The 18,683-nt window shown below is 40.0% G+C and overlaps 12 protein-coding genes across 13 annotated transcripts; 7 read left to right on the top strand and 5 right to left on the bottom strand.

Moving 5' to 3' along the window:
• Nucleotides 1–3: 3 nt before the first annotated feature.
• On the top strand, nt 4–3,552 carry Gasu_12550 (dynamin GTPase). The gene has a single exon (XM_005708047.1). The coding sequence runs from the start codon at nt 58–60 to the stop codon at nt 3,094–3,096; it is 3,039 nt and encodes a 1,012-aa protein (XP_005708104.1). The 5' UTR covers nt 4–57; the 3' UTR covers nt 3,097–3,552.
• A 31-nt stretch (nt 3,553–3,583) lies between these two features.
• On the top strand, nt 3,584–4,598 carry Gasu_12540 (uncharacterized protein). The gene is made up of 6 exons (XM_005708046.1): nt 3,584–3,634; nt 3,687–3,889; nt 3,940–4,060; nt 4,108–4,203; nt 4,248–4,398; nt 4,452–4,598. Exons 1-6 carry the CDS (start codon nt 3,610–3,612, stop codon nt 4,468–4,470), a joined length of 615 nt encoding a protein of 204 aa, XP_005708103.1. The 5' UTR covers nt 3,584–3,609; the 3' UTR covers nt 4,471–4,598.
• A 35-nt stretch (nt 4,599–4,633) lies between these two features.
• Nucleotides 4,634–5,638, top strand: Gasu_12530 (uncharacterized protein). Its single transcript, XM_005708045.1, has 2 exons — nt 4,634–4,833; nt 4,889–5,638. The coding sequence occupies exons 1-2, from the start codon at nt 4,681–4,683 to the stop codon at nt 5,531–5,533; spliced, it is 798 nt and encodes a 265-aa protein (XP_005708102.1). The 5' UTR covers nt 4,634–4,680; the 3' UTR covers nt 5,534–5,638.
• Nucleotides 5,639–5,643: 5 nt separating this feature from the next.
• On the top strand, nt 5,644–7,001 carry Gasu_12520 (uncharacterized protein). The gene has a single exon (XM_005708044.1). It carries the CDS (start codon nt 5,670–5,672, stop codon nt 6,936–6,938), a length of 1,269 nt encoding a protein of 422 aa, XP_005708101.1. The 5' UTR covers nt 5,644–5,669; the 3' UTR covers nt 6,939–7,001.
• Nucleotides 7,002–7,007: 6 nt separating this feature from the next.
• Nucleotides 7,008–8,213, bottom strand: Gasu_12510 (uncharacterized protein). The gene is made up of 3 exons (XM_005708043.1): nt 8,108–8,213; nt 7,835–8,059; nt 7,008–7,782 (listed from the first exon to the last, which is right to left on the bottom strand). The coding sequence occupies exons 1-3, from the start codon at nt 8,201–8,203 to the stop codon at nt 7,108–7,110; spliced, it is 996 nt and encodes a 331-aa protein (XP_005708100.1). The 5' UTR covers nt 8,204–8,213; the 3' UTR covers nt 7,008–7,107.
• Nucleotides 8,214–8,292: 79 nt separating this feature from the next.
• On the bottom strand, nt 8,293–8,713 carry Gasu_12500 (uncharacterized protein). Its single transcript, XM_005708042.1, has one exon. The coding sequence runs from the start codon at nt 8,695–8,697 to the stop codon at nt 8,386–8,388; it is 312 nt and encodes a 103-aa protein (XP_005708099.1). The 5' UTR covers nt 8,698–8,713; the 3' UTR covers nt 8,293–8,385.
• Nucleotides 8,714–8,723: 10 nt separating this feature from the next.
• Nucleotides 8,724–10,416, top strand: Gasu_12490 (lycopene beta cyclase). The gene is made up of 2 exons (XM_005708041.1): nt 8,724–9,794; nt 9,853–10,416. Exons 1-2 carry the CDS (start codon nt 8,745–8,747, stop codon nt 10,333–10,335), a joined length of 1,533 nt encoding a protein of 510 aa, XP_005708098.1. The 5' UTR covers nt 8,724–8,744; the 3' UTR covers nt 10,336–10,416.
• A 17-nt stretch (nt 10,417–10,433) lies between these two features.
• On the top strand, nt 10,434–11,428 carry Gasu_12480 (uncharacterized protein). The gene is made up of 4 exons (XM_005708040.1): nt 10,434–10,616; nt 10,670–10,801; nt 10,855–10,953; nt 11,006–11,428. Exons 1-4 carry the CDS (start codon nt 10,442–10,444, stop codon nt 11,350–11,352), a joined length of 753 nt encoding a protein of 250 aa, XP_005708097.1. The 5' UTR covers nt 10,434–10,441; the 3' UTR covers nt 11,353–11,428.
• A 20-nt stretch (nt 11,429–11,448) lies between these two features.
• Nucleotides 11,449–12,383, bottom strand: Gasu_12470 (uncharacterized protein). Its single transcript, XM_005708039.1, has 3 exons — nt 12,325–12,383; nt 11,675–12,270; nt 11,449–11,631 (listed from the first exon to the last, which is right to left on the bottom strand). The coding sequence occupies exons 1-3, from the start codon at nt 12,343–12,345 to the stop codon at nt 11,493–11,495; spliced, it is 756 nt and encodes a 251-aa protein (XP_005708096.1). The 5' UTR covers nt 12,346–12,383; the 3' UTR covers nt 11,449–11,492.
• A 149-nt stretch (nt 12,384–12,532) lies between these two features.
• On the bottom strand, nt 12,533–13,613 carry Gasu_12460 (cob(I)alamin adenosyltransferase). The gene is made up of 4 exons (XM_005708038.1): nt 13,308–13,613; nt 13,012–13,256; nt 12,735–12,964; nt 12,533–12,682 (listed from the first exon to the last, which is right to left on the bottom strand). Exons 1-4 carry the CDS (start codon nt 13,591–13,593, stop codon nt 12,598–12,600), a joined length of 846 nt encoding a protein of 281 aa, XP_005708095.1. The 5' UTR covers nt 13,594–13,613; the 3' UTR covers nt 12,533–12,597.
• A 20-nt stretch (nt 13,614–13,633) lies between these two features.
• On the top strand, nt 13,634–15,088 carry Gasu_12450 (myb domain-containing protein). 2 transcript variants are annotated; one of them, XM_005708036.1, is made up of 2 exons: nt 13,634–14,676; nt 14,751–15,088. In XM_005708036.1, the coding sequence occupies exons 1-2, from the start codon at nt 13,674–13,676 to the stop codon at nt 15,056–15,058; spliced, it is 1,311 nt and encodes a 436-aa protein (XP_005708093.1). In that variant the 5' UTR covers nt 13,634–13,673; the 3' UTR covers nt 15,059–15,088. The 2 variants fall into 2 exon arrangements, with proteins under 2 accessions (XP_005708093.1, XP_005708094.1); XM_005708037.1 differs by having other exon boundaries at nt 13,634–14,779.
• A 4-nt stretch (nt 15,089–15,092) lies between these two features.
• On the bottom strand, nt 15,093–18,673 carry Gasu_12440 (acetolactate synthase large subunit). Its single transcript, XM_005708035.1, has 2 exons — nt 15,696–18,673; nt 15,093–15,641 (listed from the first exon to the last, which is right to left on the bottom strand). Exons 1-2 carry the CDS (start codon nt 18,560–18,562, stop codon nt 15,209–15,211), a joined length of 3,300 nt encoding a protein of 1,099 aa, XP_005708092.1. The 5' UTR covers nt 18,563–18,673; the 3' UTR covers nt 15,093–15,208.
• Nucleotides 18,674–18,683: the final 10 nt, after the last annotated feature.

Raw genomic sequence — 18,683 nt, 5'->3', positions numbered from 1 at the left:
TCTGTGTAACATTTATAGAAGACTTGTAGTGTTCGGACGAGGCGGAGTTGGAAAACTATGAGTATAAAGGAGCATCAAGACTTGGAAATTTTACAAGAAACTGTCACTCAGGACTTTAGCTTCCTTGAAGAAGATGAACTTGAAACCTTGGTTTCGAAAGAGACACTTTCGACCTCCTTGGATAAACATGAGCTAGATGACAATGTACAAGCAAATACAAGCTTGGGAGAATATACTGGTATAACTGCTATGGAAACTGCAGAACTAGAGTTTGAAGAGGACGACGAGGATTTTGTTGAGGAAGATATTCCAGCACAGTTGCCACGTTATGCTTGTTCTTACTGCGGTATACATGACCCTGCCTGTATGGTGAAAGACGTTAGAGACGGCAAGTGGTTTTGTAACGCAAGACTTGGAACACCTGGTTCTCATATTATCATGCACCTCGTTCGAACGAGGCATAAGGAAGTTTGTTTGCACGAGGAAAATCCGCTTGGGGAGACAGTCTTAGAGTGTTACAATTGTGGCACTCGAAATGTATTTCTTTTGGGCTTTGTTCCTGCACAGGGAGACTCCGTTGTGGTTCTTTTATGTAGGGAACCCTGTTTGCACTCTCTGGCCAAGAAAGATGTCGGTTGGGAGTTGGAACAGTGGCAACCACTGATAGAAGATCGTCAGTTTTTATCTTGGCTCGTACGCATTCCAACCGAAAAAGAGTTAAACAGAGCCCGTCACATTTCGACTGAACAAGTAAATAAACTCGAGGAACTATGGAAAACGAACCCGAGTGCGAGTCTGGAAGACCTTGAAAGAGGTGTCATCGGTGAAGAACCCCAACCAGTGTTACTGCGTTACAACGATGGTTTCCATTATCAGGCCATATTTAGTCCTTTGGTGAAGTTAGAAGCGGATAACGATATGAAGATCAAGGCAGAACAGTCACGTCCTGGTATTTCCGTTCGTTGGGACGTAGGTTTGAACAAGAAACTTATTGCATTTTTTATAATGCCACAGGTTGCTGAGGGAGATTTGAAAATTCTGGTTGGTGATGAGTTGCGTTTAAAGCACCCTGCGAGTAATTGGGAATGCACTGGACATGTAAAAGGGTTCACCGCAAATGAAGAGATTGCGCTTGAGCTGAGAAGTGGCAAAGCAAGCTCGAGCGCTCCTCGTGATTGTCACAAAGATTTTAGTGTCGAGGTTATTTGGAAGTCGACAACTTTCGATCGGATGCAAAAGGCACTGCAGGCATTTGCAGTAGATGAAACATCTGTTTCAGGCTACATTTATCACAGAATACTGGGTCATGAAGTCAACAGACAGACAATTCACTTATTCAAACATCCAAACAATCTGAATGCTCCTGGACTTCCGGAGCTGAATCCTTCACAGAAAGCAGCAGTTAAAGCTGCATTAGAATCACCTTTGTCACTTGTTCAGGGTCCTCCTGGTACTGGTAAGACAGTTACATCGGCAACCATAGTCTATCATTTGGCGAATAATGTAAAGAATATAACGCAGAGACAAAAAACTCGTAAATGTAGCCGACAAATTCTTGTTTGTGCTCCAAGTAATATTGCAGTTGATCAATTGGCTGAAAAAATTAGTTGTACTGGTCTTAATGTTGTTCGTCTCTGCGCAAAGTCAAGGGAAGCAGTGTCGTCTAGTGTGGATCATCTCACTCTACATCAAAAACTTCGAAATCGAAGTTCCAATAATCCTAATGCTACAGAGTTGGTCAAGTTGATTCAGTTGCACGAAGAATTGGGAGAACTAAATGAACGAGATGATAAGCGATTGCGAACTTTAAAGAGAAATTTTGAAAGAGAAATACTGGAGTCGATGGATGTTATTTGTTGCACTTGTACGACCGCAGGTGATCGAAGAATTGCCCATTTTAGATTTCGTGCTGTACTTATTGATGAAGCTACGCAAGCTACAGAGCCGGAATCTTTGTTGCCACTCATACATGGATGTAAACAAGTTGTGTTTGTTGGTGACCATTGCCAACTTGGTCCTGTAGTTACTTCAAAGACTGCAGCTAAAGCAGGTTTTGGTCAATCATTATTTGAAAGATTGGTAGCTTTGGGTATTCGTCCACTTCGACTTACAATTCAATATCGTATGCATCCAAGTTTAACAGAATTTCCTTCAAATATGTTTTATGAAGGGAGTTTACAGAATGGCATTACAGCTGCAGAAAGAAAACCTTCAAGTGTTAGTTTCCCTTGGCCTGTTGCAGCAAAGCCTTTCTTTTTCTATGTGCAGACTGGTCCTGAAGAAGTTTCTGCATCAGGTACATCATTTCTCAATCGTGTAGAAGCGGATGCCGTCGAGAAGATTGTTTCCCACTTTTTAAAGAATGGAGTCGATCCTCAAAGAATTGGAGTCATTACTCCCTATGAAGGTCAAAGAGCATTTATTGTGCAACATTTTCTTCGATCTGGTACAATGAGATTGGAACTTTATAAGGAAATTGAGGTCGCCTCAGTTGATGCTTTTCAAGGAAGGGAGAAGGACTTTATTATTCTAAGTTGCGTTCGTTCGAATGAGCATCAAGGCATTGGCTTTCTTTCGGATCCACGTCGTTTAAATGTTGCCCTAACAAGAGCAAGGTTTGGCCTGATTATTCTAGGGAATCCCAAAGTTTTAGCGAAGAAGTGGTTGTGGGCGTGCCTATTGCAGCACTGTAAAGAGAACGATGTTCTTGTGGAAGGTAGCCTTTCTAGATTGAAGACGTCCCTGGTTCAGTTTCCGAGGCCGAGGAAACTTCAAGGATTGGATGGAAGTCGTATGAATATTATGCAGTTGTCCTTACCAACATTGTCAGTACCAGACGGTCCTTTGAGTTTTTCCAACTTTCTTCCCTTTAGATCGAATGGATTTGGACAGCACATTATGCCCATAAGGCAACAAGAATCTGTAGAAGATTCACAGCCCATTAACAATGTACAAGTTGCTGGACAGTTGAAGTCGGCGAGAAATTATAGTACTAATTCAGGTTTTCACTCACCGTTTATAACTTCCTTCTCGCAAAGTTTTGCTGAGGGCCTGGTTTTAGAAGATTACGGTCAGTTTGCACCGGGTTGGAAATAGGAGAAGAAATGGAAGCACTTGAATTTACTCCTTTGTAGAGAAAATGTCACCTTTGGATAGCTTTCTCTTGAATGGTTGCTACCCTATTTGAAGGGTCCTATTGTATAAGCATTTTGACCAACGCTGGGTATTATAAGAATTTGTGTTTGCAGAGAGAAGAGTTGATCAGAAGATACTTTGGAGCTAAAATTAGCATTCCTGTTTCTATTGTTTGACGTATAGTTAGTCGATTGCCGACAAAATATATAAGCACGATGATGAAATGAATATTTCCGTTGTATGCTTTCAAAATAGTTGACATTGCATTTGTTTTGTGATCACAGAAAATCTGCTTAGACCCAACATTTGAATAAATTCTATTTTTTTGTTCTTATTTGGAATATGATAGCTTTTCTTGTAGGACAGCCAAAGGGCTATTGTTCATATACGAAGAAATATAAACATGAGCTTACAGGTCCTTCGCTACAGATATCACGTAAACAGAACCACCTTTGCGTGTCAAACCATTTTTATATGAAGAGACATAGGCAGTGTTCCCGTAAGTAGTCAATACTTGGAATATTTTACTCAGATTGAAAGAGCTTCACAAGTCCGTGTGCAATGCAAAGCCTTTTCGACGCTTGAACCCCTGTCGATTTCTTCGCGATGGTTGCAAAAAAGTCGCAATCTAGTAACTTTGCTTCTCATCGGTAGCTTCTTTCCAAGTCCGTTAGTTAACGTTGGTAGTGCAACAACACTTTCTTCTGCCAATTTTTCCAACGTGGATCCATATGGAAACCATCTTTCTTTTCTGGTTGGTCTATTCTTAACAATATTATGTCCGTTATCTAATGTTCCAAAAAGGAAACTGCACAGTGGTTTCAGTCTGTGGCCCAAGTTGAACCAGCTTTGCTAAACTTTGACGAAACACTTGCCTTGTCAACAGATTCGGAAACGTTCTCTTTGTATCCTTGTTTGAATTTAGGTAGAGTTACTTCTATTGCTATTTTATGGCTAACTATTCTTTATCAGGTCGTTCGACTTGTAACGATTCCCTTATTTCTAATAGCAATTATTCAAGTAAATATGCAAATACAAAAGAAATTATAGTAGGCGACAAGTCTAAAGGTTGGTAAGATCCTGACAAGTACTTCCTTTTAACTGGTTGAAAGGAAAGTTTCCCTGGAGTGCTTGGTTCAAAGTGGAGGACACTACGGCAGTCAATAAGGAAGAAACAAAAGTTGAGAAAAAGGGTCGCTATGTCTTTGTCATTGTGACTTTGCTTGTTATTGCTTGTGTAGTCCCTATGATTCAATATTTTTCGTAAGTCTATACAGTGTTATGTACGGACAAGAAGACTTCTAAATTATTGTTAGTTACACTCGGGATAAATAAGGAGACGGTTTTGTTTTATGCAAAGGGTCATTATGAATCCAACAGCCTTGAAACAACATGGAATGTCCTTTGAAGGGTCCTGAGGGTTGCATTGGAAATAAAATTTCCCTTCGAATCTTTGTCAAAAAGAATTTCCAAATTTTGTAGTTCATGTTTCGTAGTATTGTTGAAAACTAAGTAGTTTCCTTGGTAAACTTGTGACCACTTGTAATGAGGCGTACGAAACCAAGCTGTAATTTGTATATAATCATCTGCGTGGTCCTATTCTATTTGAAAGCGACAAGAGCAACCTTGATAAGTGCTGGAGAAATTCAAAGTTGCACAAACAATGGATCATCTTCACTTCAGTGTGACAAAATGTGGGTGAGTATCAAACAAATTTTCTTTACGAATATCACTTTTACTCTTCTTTTTGCAGGTGGTGACCTTGGCAGTAGCTAATGGACAGCAAGGTGTTGATTCTACTGTTGCAAAGGTCTTTGGGAGCAACCAGTCTGAGTATGTAAAAGATCCAAATGACCCGAACAAAGCATATCTTTTCAATTACACTCTTCACATAACTTTGAGTAAAAGCAAAATTGCAATTGAATATCCTTTGGTATATTTGCAAGACTTCAATAATCAACCCTATGAAATAGTTTATGAAGCCAACTCGAATGGCCCATTGGAAGAATATACGAATCCCTGTGTGGATAGTTGGGGATCTTCCAATCCGACTTGTGGCTATGCTTATGATCCTCCGAATGAAATCGATGCAGCTAATAGAATATACAATAGTCAAGGATTCTGTTGCCAATGTGGTGTGTCTGACTACTTGGCGGAGGGAACAAGAGAAGGTCTTTCCTGCAATTTGCTAGGAAGTCTATTTCAAATAGAACCAAGTCAAGCAGCTCATTGTTTAAGGTTCGATCCACTGTGGTATAGTGGTTTCCAAATTGGAACTTATGAAGTAGGTGTTCAACAAAGAATTTATCTAAAATTCATCCATACTTTTGTAGTTGTACTATTGGGTTACTGTAAATATTTCCAGGTGTCCACTGAATACAACAGTGGTCAACAGTAGTATCTGCAGTCTGGAGACCTTTCAGGTGGGCCCAACCAGCCCTTTAGCTTATTCAGAAACATATGGAACACAAATACAAGATATTGGAGACTTCTCACCATGGGAAGGAACGCCAACGTATTCCAACAAATTTCTTATGAAACCTGACTATTGCCAAGACTCACAATGGTGGTGTCTCAATCGCACCGCTGATATTCCATCAGAAATTGCCAAATGGATGCTAGTGGATACTGACCAAGTAACTCTATCAGGAGATGAATGTAACAAGGTCGGAGTCAGTTATTCTGCATTTCAAGATGAGTCTAGTCGATGTCTTCGAGCTGTCAACTCCTGTCTTGGCAATCAACTTGAAAATTTCTACAAAAGCGATCTCAAAGCACTCCAAGAAGGAACTTCGGGTAATTATTTCGTTCAGTTCTTTGGGGATTTTGATGGTAATGAAGTTTCTGGAGCCAACCCAAAAATGCGTTTTTGGACTGATAGGATTCAAAGCAGCGACATTTTATTACAATTTGCGGCAGAAAGTCTGTTTCATGTCGTGGATGTGAGTGAAGGCAAAATAATTGGTGCAAACGTTAATCTCGTTCAAGCTTATTCAAAAAATGGAAAAATGACGGTAACTCTGCAAAATACTGGTAAGGTGGAAGCATCTTACGAAGTTGCTGTATCTTGCCCGAACAATATTCTTCCTATTTTGGCTCAACAAGTCTATATTCTGCCAAATCAAACCAAAAACGTAACCTTTCAAGTAGATGTGGAAAATACTCATGGAGGACACTTTGTCTGTAATGTCTCCTTACAAAACTCTATAGGTCAGTCTATTTCCAGGTACCAAGTGAAGGTAGAGTCATCTGGTATTAACGTCAGTACTGGACCACAAGCTGGTCAACCAAGCGGCTCTGATGGAACAAGTTCTACAAATTATGGTAGCTCCAGTGCTTGTCAGAAAAGTTGTGGCAGCTTCTTTAACATTATTTGCTTCTTTGAGCACAGTTGTTGGTTGAATATTCTCTATGTGATTTTAGTAGTTGTCGGGCTTCTCGTTGGGGGCTGCATTGGCATCAAATTATTTCTGCATTTTGGTCTTAGCTTCCTTATGGATTTGTTCAAAATGCCTCAAAAAAGAAATCGAACCAGGAGGAATCATCGCACACGCGAGCAAGACGACTCTTCGACATATAACTCCTGTGACACAACTCCATATGTTGCTCCTCCTGCAGCAGTTTATTATGTTCCACGGAAACATCATCATCACCACCAGAAACGGCAATGTATCATCGAGGCACCTGATGTTTACCGTTATGAGACGGAACCGACCACAACTTACGATGAATCAGCATATCACAAAAAAATACAACCAGTTCGGAAACGGAATTATGAAAAAATTAAATCCCATCATCCATGATGAATGGACTCCACATGCTATTCCTTTTACAAATATCATAATCATAAAATTCACTCTGGCGACATTGCGTGCGAACGGTTTGGGTTTCTTTCTGTATGCACAAACTGAAACCTTGTATGAAAGCCTAGTAACAACTAAACAATCCATTTCTATGAAAGACAGCAATTCATTAGGTTTTCCTATCTCGGTGCCTATGTTTATGAGAATGTCGACCTTTCTTTACACGCTTGTTGAGAGATGAATCTTGAAAGTTTGTATCGTTGCAAACCGAAACTTGACTTGGATTCGATATTTGGGTTTCGCTTTCTACAGAAGTTACATCGCTATAAGATACTGGCATAATTTTGCGCTTGGATATGTGTTGTATGGGTAGGATAGTGAAAGGAACAGATGCATCAATCGTTTTGTGCTTACGCTGGTTCCATTTTCCCTTCGTCGCTGAAATTTCATTATAAGGAGGAGTCCTAATGTTGCCTTGAAACATGTCTTGATGACCATTGGATACTAGAACGCCATTGGTATGTTGCAAAGATGGCGATACTACCGACGGTGGCATCCAAACTGAAGGCGGCTGTTGAATATAAACAGGTTGTGCAGAAGTTTGCCAGTGCATGCAATCATGCGCCGAAACGAATGGATTGTGGAAATGAGAAGAGCATGGAGCTCTGGCATGCTCATGGTATGAATTACAAGTTTTACAAGTTTCTCTATGAGCACCATTGCTTGACCAAGAGATAGAGTCAGCACATCCGCAACAACAATCTTGCATACACTGCATTAACGGTCTGCGACAACAGCAACATACGCAAACACCAATAATAATAACAATTACTATGATGATTATCTACAAGAATTCTCTACTGAGGGATACAGTTTGTCCAAAAGAAACAACTTACGATAGAATATTCCGTGGTTGTGGTAGAAGATGATGTTGAAGTACCACTTGAGTTATTTGTGGAAGAACCAACATAAATGTTGCAGTATACTCGAGTCGATGGGTTTTGGTCAATAGCCGTTTCCCATCCAGTTTTGCAAACACAAATATTTTCGCTGGCAATGTATTCCTTTGTTCCATTCTTTGAACAATTGCGTTGTTCAAAATGTAAAACAAACCTACGATTCTGCAAGTGTTAAGTGAAATATATTCGTGGCAACTCTAGCCATTATACCTGACTTGTAGGCTTGCGTTCTGCTACAGCCAAATCTAAATATAAAAACGAGACCAATATAGCAACATTCAAAAGCATCCAACCAAAATTTTTCATATTTTCAATCAGCAACTACGAAATGTCACTTGACATTAAGCCATATGTTTCTATGGTATCTAATACGACCTTGCAAGAGTCGTGCTTACGTCCATTGACATTCTGAGGGTGCGATCAAGATCATTCTGGACAACAACAGACTTACTTGGTTGCTTTGTCTACATCATTGCTCTTCACAAAGTTCAAAAGGTAGCGAACCCTGAAGCCATACTTTGCAACAAATTGTCCAAGTCCTTCAGTTGTTGTTTGAGGTAACAGTTCTCCACTTTTACAGATTGCAGACGCTCAATCTTCTTCTTCAGCGAAGCGTTCTCGTTTTCAAGCTCTTCCAGTAACTCAAGCATCCGCTTTCTAGAACGTTCAGCAGATGCTCGGTTGCGAAAAATTCTTCTCAATTTCTTTTCTTCATGAGTCAGCTGGTTAGGTGGCAAACTTAACACTTTCTCCTTTAGTTCTAGAGGTATTCTTTTCACATCCAATTCTTCACTTGCCATGAAACACAATTGGAGATTCGAACAAAGGAATTTCGGTTACTTGAACTATGGCTTTTTTAGAAATTAACTGTAAGTTGCAGACATATAGATGGCAAAACTTGCACAAGAGATATATTGTCAGCAGTGTTGGATTAAGAGCGTTTGGTTCGTTGATACGTCAACGGCGTACTAGTTGCCCACGTTGTTCCTTCTTCCGTGATCGTTTGTATATGGATGGTGACAGCCTATCCAAGAAAAGCATAAAGAATTTTATCAATACAGAAGAACAAGAAGAGACAAAAGTAAACACAAAACAAAGTTTTTTGCAACGGTCGGTTGATAAGGTTGTGGATGTTGTTGTGATTGGATGCGGCCCAGCTGGCTTAGCTTTAGCTCGTTCCTTGAGTGAGCGAAAGTTACAGGTCGTTTGTATTGATCCTCATATAGATAAACCTTGGAAAAATAATTATGGTGTTTGGCTCGACCGAATGGAGAGTTTGCAACTGGCTGACTGTCTTTCTCCTGTTTGGTCTAATACGAGAGTTCACATTGACAACAACAGGACACGTCTGCTTCCTTTTGCTTACGGAAAAGTTGACAGAAATAGAATGAAACAGAAGCTACTGAATGTTTGTAAGGAATCTGGTGTCGTTTTTTTCGAAGATTCTGTTGCAAACATAATACAAGAGCCGCCATATTATTCTTGCATAACCTCACAACAAGGGAAATTCACTTGTCGTCTTGTGGTGGATGCCACGGGACATTTCAATACGTTTGTCAAGTTTGATACTCCACATGACCCAGGATTTCAGGTAGCCTATGGAATCGATGTCGAAGTTTCTGGGCATCCGTTTCCTATAGATGAAATGCTATTGATGGACTTTAGAGATTCTCATATGCAAGATAGCCTGGAAGATAAGACACAGTCATTTATGTTTCCAACTTTTTTATACGCTATGCCCATGAGTGGTACCAGAGTCTTTCTAGAAGAGACTTCCTTAATCAGCAAGCCACCTTTAAGCTTTGAACACTTGAAACAACGACTCTTCAAGAGACTACGCTTTCTTCGAATTGAAATTAAACATATTTTTGAAGAAGAGTTTTGTATGATTCCTATGGTATGTAAAATGATTCTGCTACTTATTATATAGGAAAGTGACGGTTGGATGAGCTTAGGGTGGATCGATGCCTTCATTTAGTCAAAATGTCTTAGGATTTGGTGGTTCTGCTGGAATGGTTCATCCAGCAACTGGTTATATGTTTTCACGAGTGATGGAAATGGCACCAATCCTTGCAAAAAGTATTGAGAACTCACTGTTGTTGTTTGATGATAAGGCTTTATCGAAGAACACACCTCTATCGATATGGAATGAATTATGGTCCCATGAACGTACTTTACAGCGTAACTTTTACCAGTTTGGTGGTGAATATCTTTCCAAAATTGCTTTAGGTGACATGTGCGACTTCTTCTGGGCTTTCTTTATGCTGCCTGATAAGGAGTGGAAGGAGTTCCTAGACTTTGACTTGACAAGTTCTCGTAAACGTCTTCTATTTGGTCTGCGTATATTTTCTAGGACGAGCCCAGCCTTGAGACTTTCGCTTATAAAGGAAGCAATTTTGAATGGAAGGCTGAAGTTATTAAAAAGTGTTGTTTTGTAAATTTTTACAGTAAATGTGCTGTTGCGGTCGTCGATATATTACACGAATTGAAAATTCCTGAATATACAGCAGCATTGTTGTGTAGAAAAATACCTTGTTTTTTCCTATGAAGTCTCGTAAGGGTTCTAATACTACTGAGAACAGTTCAGATGATTTCGCACAGAGCACAGAAGGAGGCGTAGTCTTTATAACTCGAGTTCCACCGCGAATGAGTGTTGTAGATGTACGGTCCATATTTTCCAAAATAGGTTCTGTAGATAGAATATGGCTGGAACCTGAAGGTTTGCATACAGTTTATTACCTCCTTTACGTTTTTTTCATAGCTTTATGTTAGATGCCGAAAGTAGAAAGTGTCGAACCAAGGCAGGTGGAAGTCGCAGGAAGCGATCGAAGTACGGTTGGATAGAATTCTTAGATGAAGAAAAAGCAAAATTGGCCGTAGACTTGCTTAATAACCAGCCAATAGGTGAATAGCACCTGAGAAACTAAAGTATAGTGCTGACCCTCCTACCATTTCAGGCTATTCCCTTGGAAGTAGACGGAAGCCTTTTAGTGAAGACTTGTGGAGTCTTCGGTATTTGAAAGGCTTCAAGTGGTACCATTTGGTTGAAGAAAAAGGTATAAGTTTTCTGGTTAGTAGAAACTTTTATTTACACTGTGTTGTTTTCAGCTTTAGAGTGGAAACATAAAAATAGACGTCTCAACCTGGAATTGTCTCAGATGGCTCGTGAACGTGACTTTTACCTTTCCCGGGTAGAGTGTGCAAACGTTGTAGCGAAAATCAAGAAAAGGAAAGTCAAAAAGAGCCAGTTCAACGCAGACATATCCGTTTCAAATGAGCAAAGTTCCTCTTTGAGTCTTTGCCCTTACGCAACCGCATTGTCAGAAGATAATAGTACGAAAGCCTCAACGACTGTGAAAACTTCGCACTCCGAAGAGTCAGCAGTACAATGTCACTCTAGCAAAAACTCGAATATCGAAGGAGTTATGCAAAAAATATTTTGTCCCCATAATTAGCACAATGCTATCGTATAGGTGTAGAATTCAGTTACTCATAACTTATATAAAGGCTGTCAATACATTTCTATTTTGCCAACTTTGTCCTCGAAGTTGATATTCACGCCGCTCTATATTAAACCACTCGGGTGAACTTCTTGTTAAAAAGTGACTAGTATGAAAGACGTTGGACCCTTCGAGAAACGACCTATACCCATGTCTTCCACTTTCATTACAGTATTTTGACTCCATAAACACATATTTCTTGCATAAAGGGCAGTACACTGACTTTGTGAGCCACTGACGCAAACAGACACTATGAAACAGATGTGTACAACTTAACATTCGAACAAAGCAACCTTTCTCAAAATCTTCCAAGCAAATAACACACATTGTTTGACTCTCGAGGAGCTCTCCAAAAGCGCGTAAAGCCTTGTCTTCACTTTCGTTTAATACGAGGTCATTAAGACTAGGCTTTGAAACACACATGTCTTGGTCATAAACACTTCTGCCTTTCAACTCTTCCTCAAGTACAACTTTCTCTGTACTGGGCGAACTTGTTCGTGGTTCGCCCCAACTTACAGCGGTCTTATCTCTATGGTTGGAGAAAACTTCTTCTTTCTCCTCCTGCTCCGTCAACTGCTTTGCGAAGTAACGTTTCGTGACAAGAGCCTTCAATTGTGGCTTCTGTTTTAAAAAGGACTCTTCGCTGCCATATATAAGCTCCGGTGCTACTGTATCTAGTCTTGTTGGAGAAACATTGTACAAATAAACAAACGGTGGAGAGTTATAAGGAATGTCTCCTGTGGTAACTTCTCTTTCTGACGTTGCTGTTTGACGAGAAACACGAAGTCTTCGGCTTACACAACAGCTATTCCTTCGTAGACCAGCAAAGGCACCACATATAAGGATCATAACAGATATCCAAACGACGACAGTCTAAAAGGACGTTGAGTTTTATATTCCAATAGCTTGTGACTAACCTGAACTTACAATTATAGCTGAAATGTCCATCAAATGTCCGTTGATAGAAAAATCTCCTGTGCCAATAGTCAAAGCTCATTTGAGCACGTCCAATTGACAGTTCTTGAATCTTCACGTCATTATTGCTGTCCGTTGGGCACACAAATGTGGAAGACTCATATTCCCTTTTTGTGTTCTCCTGCTTTGATGACCGATAGGAGTAACACTGGGTGGTGAAATCAATTACCAAAAATACTCAAATCTTTCAAAATAAGAATTTTTTCATATTGTCACTATAGAAAATCAACTTGGCCTTTTATATAAAATTTCAGGATTTCCAGTTTCTTGGGCTGCTATTCTTGCAGCGACAAATAACAAATCACCCAACCTAGATGCTATCTTAGAAGTTGCTTAAAAGAAACCTATACAATGATAAACACCTGTTTAAATACTGTCCAACGCATTGTAATGCTTCTATTTGATCCTTAGAATCTTGAATCGTTGGGAGTGTGTGCTGAAAAGCTGTCCAGAATCGTCTTTCCGTTCTTCTTCCAACGGCTCTTGTAATATGCAGCTGTGCACCTAATAAGCCACCGCTAGGTAGAATAAAATTTCTCAACGGTGGCAGAGACTCTTCCAACTCATCAATCCATTGTTCAATCTCCTCAACCTTGTAAAAGTCAGTTTTCATCATCATCTTCCAAGATGTTCACTTGCTTTTCCATGGTCAAAACGAAATTTCGCCAGGTCTAGGTTTCCTTTCGTTTTCTCCACACTTGAACTGTGAGAGGCAATAGCTGCACCCACATCGAAAAGAGATGACTGGACATCTTCAAGTTTCGTTGTCAATACACTTTTTTCTACGGAACGACAATATACCACACATAAGCCAACATGAGCATTCAACTCATCGATGGTTCCCAAAACTTCAAACACCGCGTCATCCTTTGGCTTTCTTTCACCTATACGTGAAGTATTCTATTACAAGCGAAAATTCGACAGAAACTGAGTACCTGTCAGCAGACTAGATTTTCCTTTATCGCCGGTTCTCGTGTATATTCTTATCCGCTTGGTTTCAGCTTTCTTTTCTCCAAAGGCTACAGACTTGTGCAAGTTCCTTTGCTGAAAAATATACGAAAACAAACGAGTTGCTTCTTTGTTCTCTATTAACGAGTTGAGCAAGTTCAATGAATACCACAAATTTTGTTTCGTCCTGAATAGAAACATCTGTCGCATTATTGCATTTTTGTACACGATAGGCAATACAAACTGACGAGGTTTTCTGTAGTTTTTCAGCATTAAATTGTTGCGTTTGAAATATATATTTTGGGGACAATATTGTCATATTACGGAGGATAGTTTGTGTCCATAGCAACTTTATGGACTCTTCGATAGAGGACGCAACAAGTGAAGAGCCAAAATCAAGTAGTTTTCCCAGTAGTAGTCATGAATTTTCTCAAGTGCAGCAAACTTTGGAAAGCGTGCCACCAACCAAAGATAAATTGTCTCTTGTTGAACCTGTGACACAAACAGCTACAGTGTCTACCGTTGTTACTACTGTCAGTCCGAGCGTAACAAGATTGCCAGTTGAAGGAGAACTTGAGGGTACAGTCTCTAGCAATACTCTTCAAACAACAGTTGTAACAACCGTTGGAAATACGTCAGTTGTACCCACTGCTGCTTCTGGAGTTGCAGCAGTTTCCATAGCAGCAGCAGCTCAACAAAGAGATCCTATCCATTCTTGCACGACTCCTAGTACCAGTGCTATACAGGATGCGTTACTTGAGAGCACCGAAAGACCTGTCTCTTCTAATAGCTCAAGAGTATCGCCTCATAAAAATGTTTCGTTATCTCAAGAGGCACCGTATGTTACCGACAAGGACAATATTAAAAGGGAGAATCAGCAGCTAAGGGAAGCAATTGAAGGTATTCGATTGAAACGAGAGAGATTTCGCCTTCTTACTGACAAAATGAAGAAAGAAGTTAAAAGACAGTTGCATCTTATTTACAAATACCGTAGTTTCTTGATATCAACGTTTGAAAATAGGCCGATTCATGGGTTTCAACAAATTATTGAAAAGATGAGAGTCTATTCATCAGGTTCTATTCCAGATTATACTGAAGCACTATCAAATTCAAGTGGTATGGAAAGAAAGAAGCAACGTATGCCCTTAGAAACATACAACTTAAAAAGTACTGCAGATGCAAAGGCATTCGTTACAGATTCGAGTTTTCGTGCAACTGCAGCTTCTTCTGCTGCAGTATATACGAGATATCTTGACAAAGAACCGCGTGAAATGGATTCTTCCTCGATTGCCTACTTTGATAGACCATTAGTTGGAAATGTCGAGTCCCAAGAGAAGAGTGACCGAAAAGTTAAAGGTAAGAATAAAAATTGGATTATTGAATAGGATTGTTTTGGATGTTTTTTCTTGTTCTGAAAACATATTTGCTAGGAAATGAAGATAAATGGCAAAATTTAGGAGGAAAGGGTCGTTCCAACTTGTGGACTCCAGAGGAAGATGCATTGTTTATGAAAGCATTCAAACAATATGGCACGAAATGGAAGCAAATTCAAAAAGTTTTGCCTAATAAATCTCGTCAACAAATTCAAAGCCATGGTGCTTATCTTCTCCGACTAGGCAAATTGAATAAGGAGCTAATTCGAAGAGGAAATAAACAAGTAAATTCTTGGCATGATAAGCAGGAATGCAATGATGATTCAAAGCAGTTTATCAACACTTATGAAAGTGATGACGTTTGATTTTGTCTTTAAAATGCCACAGTATTGTGTTAATGAAGTCTGCAAACACAAAACTAATGATTTATTGTGAGATATATCCATAGAGTTCTAGGCATTTAATGTGAATGGATAGGTTCTACAAGTATCACATGTTCGAATACAAACACTACGTTAGTTGTGGGATGTAAGACTACCACTTTCTGTACCAGCTGATGGGTCGATAACCACATTCAAAAGTGCCGGTTTCTTCGCTTCCAAAGACTCTCGTAACGCCTTGCCAAGCTGTTCTGCAGTCTCAATCCAGTAAGCCAATCCTCCAAAAGCCTCTGCAATCTTTTCATAGTGAGCATTTGGAACAAAACTAGTCGGGGCAGGATCATAGGGATCTGCACTTTTTTCAGTACCGCCATAGATTCCATTGTTATTAAAAACAACTGTAACTATAGGAAGATTATATCTAATGATGGTCTCTATTTCCATGCCACTAAAACCAAAGGCAGAGTCTCCCTCGAGAGCAATAACAGATCGACCTGGATAGCTAACTGAGCTTGCAATGGCATAGCCCATTCCAACACCCATCGTGCCCCATGTTCCTGCATCCAGTCTAGTAAGAAAAATTCTAAGTTTCCAAATAAAATGAAACATAAAAAGTTCTTACCTGGAACGAGGTTCTTCTACTGGAAGAATGAGCCTTCCAAAATCCATAGTATTCGCACCTTCGCTTACAAGTATCGGTTTTGGGTTGGGTAAAGACATAATCACCACTCGCATTGCATTGAGTGCACAATGGAAATCTAATGGTGTTCTCCATTCTTGTAGACGAAGTTCCAATTTTCTGGCATTTTCTTCACATTTCTGTCGAACTTTATTGAGCCAGCTTTTGGGTACTTGGAAAGGTTCCCTCGTAACTGCCTCGTTTATAAGCTTCAGACTTTCTTGAATATCGCCAAATATGGGCATGGTGATATTAGCATTGCGATGGAATTCTTCTTCGCATATATCCAATTGAATAAACTTGCAATTATCTGACCAACGAGGTGGCTTTCCATAATGCAATATCCAATTAAGACGCGCTCCAACTAAAAATACAACGTCTGCTTCTTTCAAAACCAAAGAACGAGCAGCGGAAGCACTGAGAGGATGTGAGTCAGGAACGCAACCTTTTCCCATAGGAGTGGCTAGAAATGGAATGTTCAAATTGTTGATGAACTGAGAAAGTTCCTGTTCTGCACAGGCATAATTGGCCCCTTTTCCAATCACAATAAGAGGTCTTTCTGCCTTTTTTAACAACTGAACAGTTCGATCGATAACATCAGGCGTTGGTGTTGGCAAATTCCGTGGAGAAGAAATAAAATCATTACTAAATGACAACAAGTCTTCCACATTGTTTGCTTGCAATCTTTGATGAAGTACGTTGGAAGGGAATTCAATGTAAACACCACCAGGACGACCACTTAAAGCTACGTGATATGCTCGACAAAGATATCTTGCAGTTTCTCCAATATCTTCTACCCGAAATACTTGCTTGGCATGAGGAAGTGCAGCGCGAAGTTGATCACATTCTTGAAAAGCACCGCGATCAACTTGCGAATTTTCTGCAGCTCCACTAATTAAAATCATTGGAAAGCAATTTACTGTGGCACTAGCCAAGCCTGCCAATGCATGTAAACAACCGGGACCAGAAACTGTCACACAAACACCAGGTTTTCGCTGAAGGTATCCAAAAGCTCCTGCAGCGTAACTAGCGGGAAGTTCATGGCGAGTAGAAATAAAACGAATTTGCTCCTGTTGACAGCATATTCCCAACTTTGTCACTGGAATACCCAAGACTCCAAATGCAGCATTTATTCCTAAGCACTTTAGTATCTTTGCCACCAACTGATAACCGTCGACAGTTGTGGAAGGCTCGGATTTTGTCTCGTTCCCTTGATTGGTATTTTTTGATGATGTTCTTAAAGCATCATTCTGTGAACCAAATTGTTCCAATATATTTTGCGCTACAATTCGTCTTTGAATCTTACCGGAACCTGTTCGAGGAAAATCATCCACAATGTAAATCTTCTTTGGAACTTTAAAGGATGCAATACGACTCTTGCAATCCTCCGTAATATCCTTCTCAGTTGTTCCACGAGACTTATCCTTCAAGATAACTGCAGCTTCCACTTCTTCACCGTATTTTTCATCTGAGACACCAAAAGAAACTGCTTCCGAAACATTCGGATGCGATAAGAGAGCTGCATCCACCTCCAAAGGTGATATCTTCTCCCCACCACGGTTAATAAGCTCCTTTATTCTCCCAGTCAAAGTAAGATAACCGTCCTCATCCAGATATCCTTGATCACCAGTGTGAAACCAACCACCAGCGAAAGCCTCTTCATTTGCTTTTGGGTTATTCAAATAACCTTTGGTGACATTCTCTCCACGAATACAAACCTCACCAACCTTATTGGGTCCAAGAATTTCACAATTGTCCGATAGTATAGCAACCTCTACGTTCTGACCTTTACCCACAGATCCTGGTTTCCTTTTTCCATTCTTGGGAAGAGGATTGGAAGTCATCTGATGTGAGGCTTCGGTCATTGCATATGCCTCCAATACGGGTGCATTAAACAGCTTCTCCATCTTATCCAAAATATTAGGTGCTAATGAAGAACTACAACTTCGGATAAAGCGTAAAGGTGGCGGATTGGACTTGGGATAGTCTTGTTCTGCTCGAGAAACTAAAATTTGGTGAATAGTAGGCACTGCAGTGTACCAGGTCACTTTGTGTTGTACACAATGCTTCCAAAAATTCGAAGCAGAGAACCTTCCTTCTCCAGGTATCCAAACTTGTCCTCCGGTAGCAAGTGTTGATAATAATGCCGCCATTAAGCCATGGACATGAAACAAAGGCATAACCAATAAAGTCACGTCGGAGTCAGAAAGTTCGTAAGTTTTACTAATGTTTCGAATGGAAGTCATTAAATTCTTATGAGTTAAGGGAACTCCTTTGGGTTTTGAAGTGGTCCCTGATGTATGAAGAAACAATGCAACATCATCTGGCAAAGCCCTACTACTTCCAGTAGTACTTTGTGCTCCATTCCATTGGGAACTTGGTATCTGGATAGAGATGTCTCTCGAATTGGCAATAAATTTCGACAAAGACCAAATGGGTAACTTCAAAGATTCCGCAGCATCAAGGGCTTCCTTTGACGCTTGATCTTGTATGACTATTATTGCCTTTGCTCCAGCGTCTTGAAGATAAAACAAAAACTCATCTTTTCTGTAAGCTTCATTCAAGGGTGCTGCAATAGCACCGGCCCACGTAACAGCCAAAAAGGAAACAACAAACTCCACAGAGTTGGGTAATATCAAACTAATTACATCGCCCTTTTGAGTTACTTTCGTGATCTCTTCACAAACCCTTGCAACTGAGTCACGTAACTGCGAATAGGAAAGTATGTTGTCTGTTCCGGCAATTCCTACTGCAACATTGTTCGCTACTGGTGACGAGGTATTTGGAATATTTCTCAATACGTCATTCATTCTGAAAATTAACTTTACACAATTACTGAACAACAACGGAAGAAACTCGTCCACTTCAGTGGGAAGAAAAGCAATCAAAATTTCTCTTCTGAAAAATTTTACTTGCAGGAGATTGCCAGGC

This window comes from Galdieria sulphuraria (genome assembly GCF_000341285.1).
Source record: "Galdieria sulphuraria unplaced genomic scaffold scaf_7, whole genome shotgun sequence".
NCBI classification, from domain to species: domain Eukaryota; phylum Rhodophyta; class Bangiophyceae; order Galdieriales; family Galdieriaceae; genus Galdieria; species Galdieria sulphuraria.
Note: the sequence above shows the minus strand (reverse complement) of the source record. Positions and strands in the feature narration are given on the sequence as shown.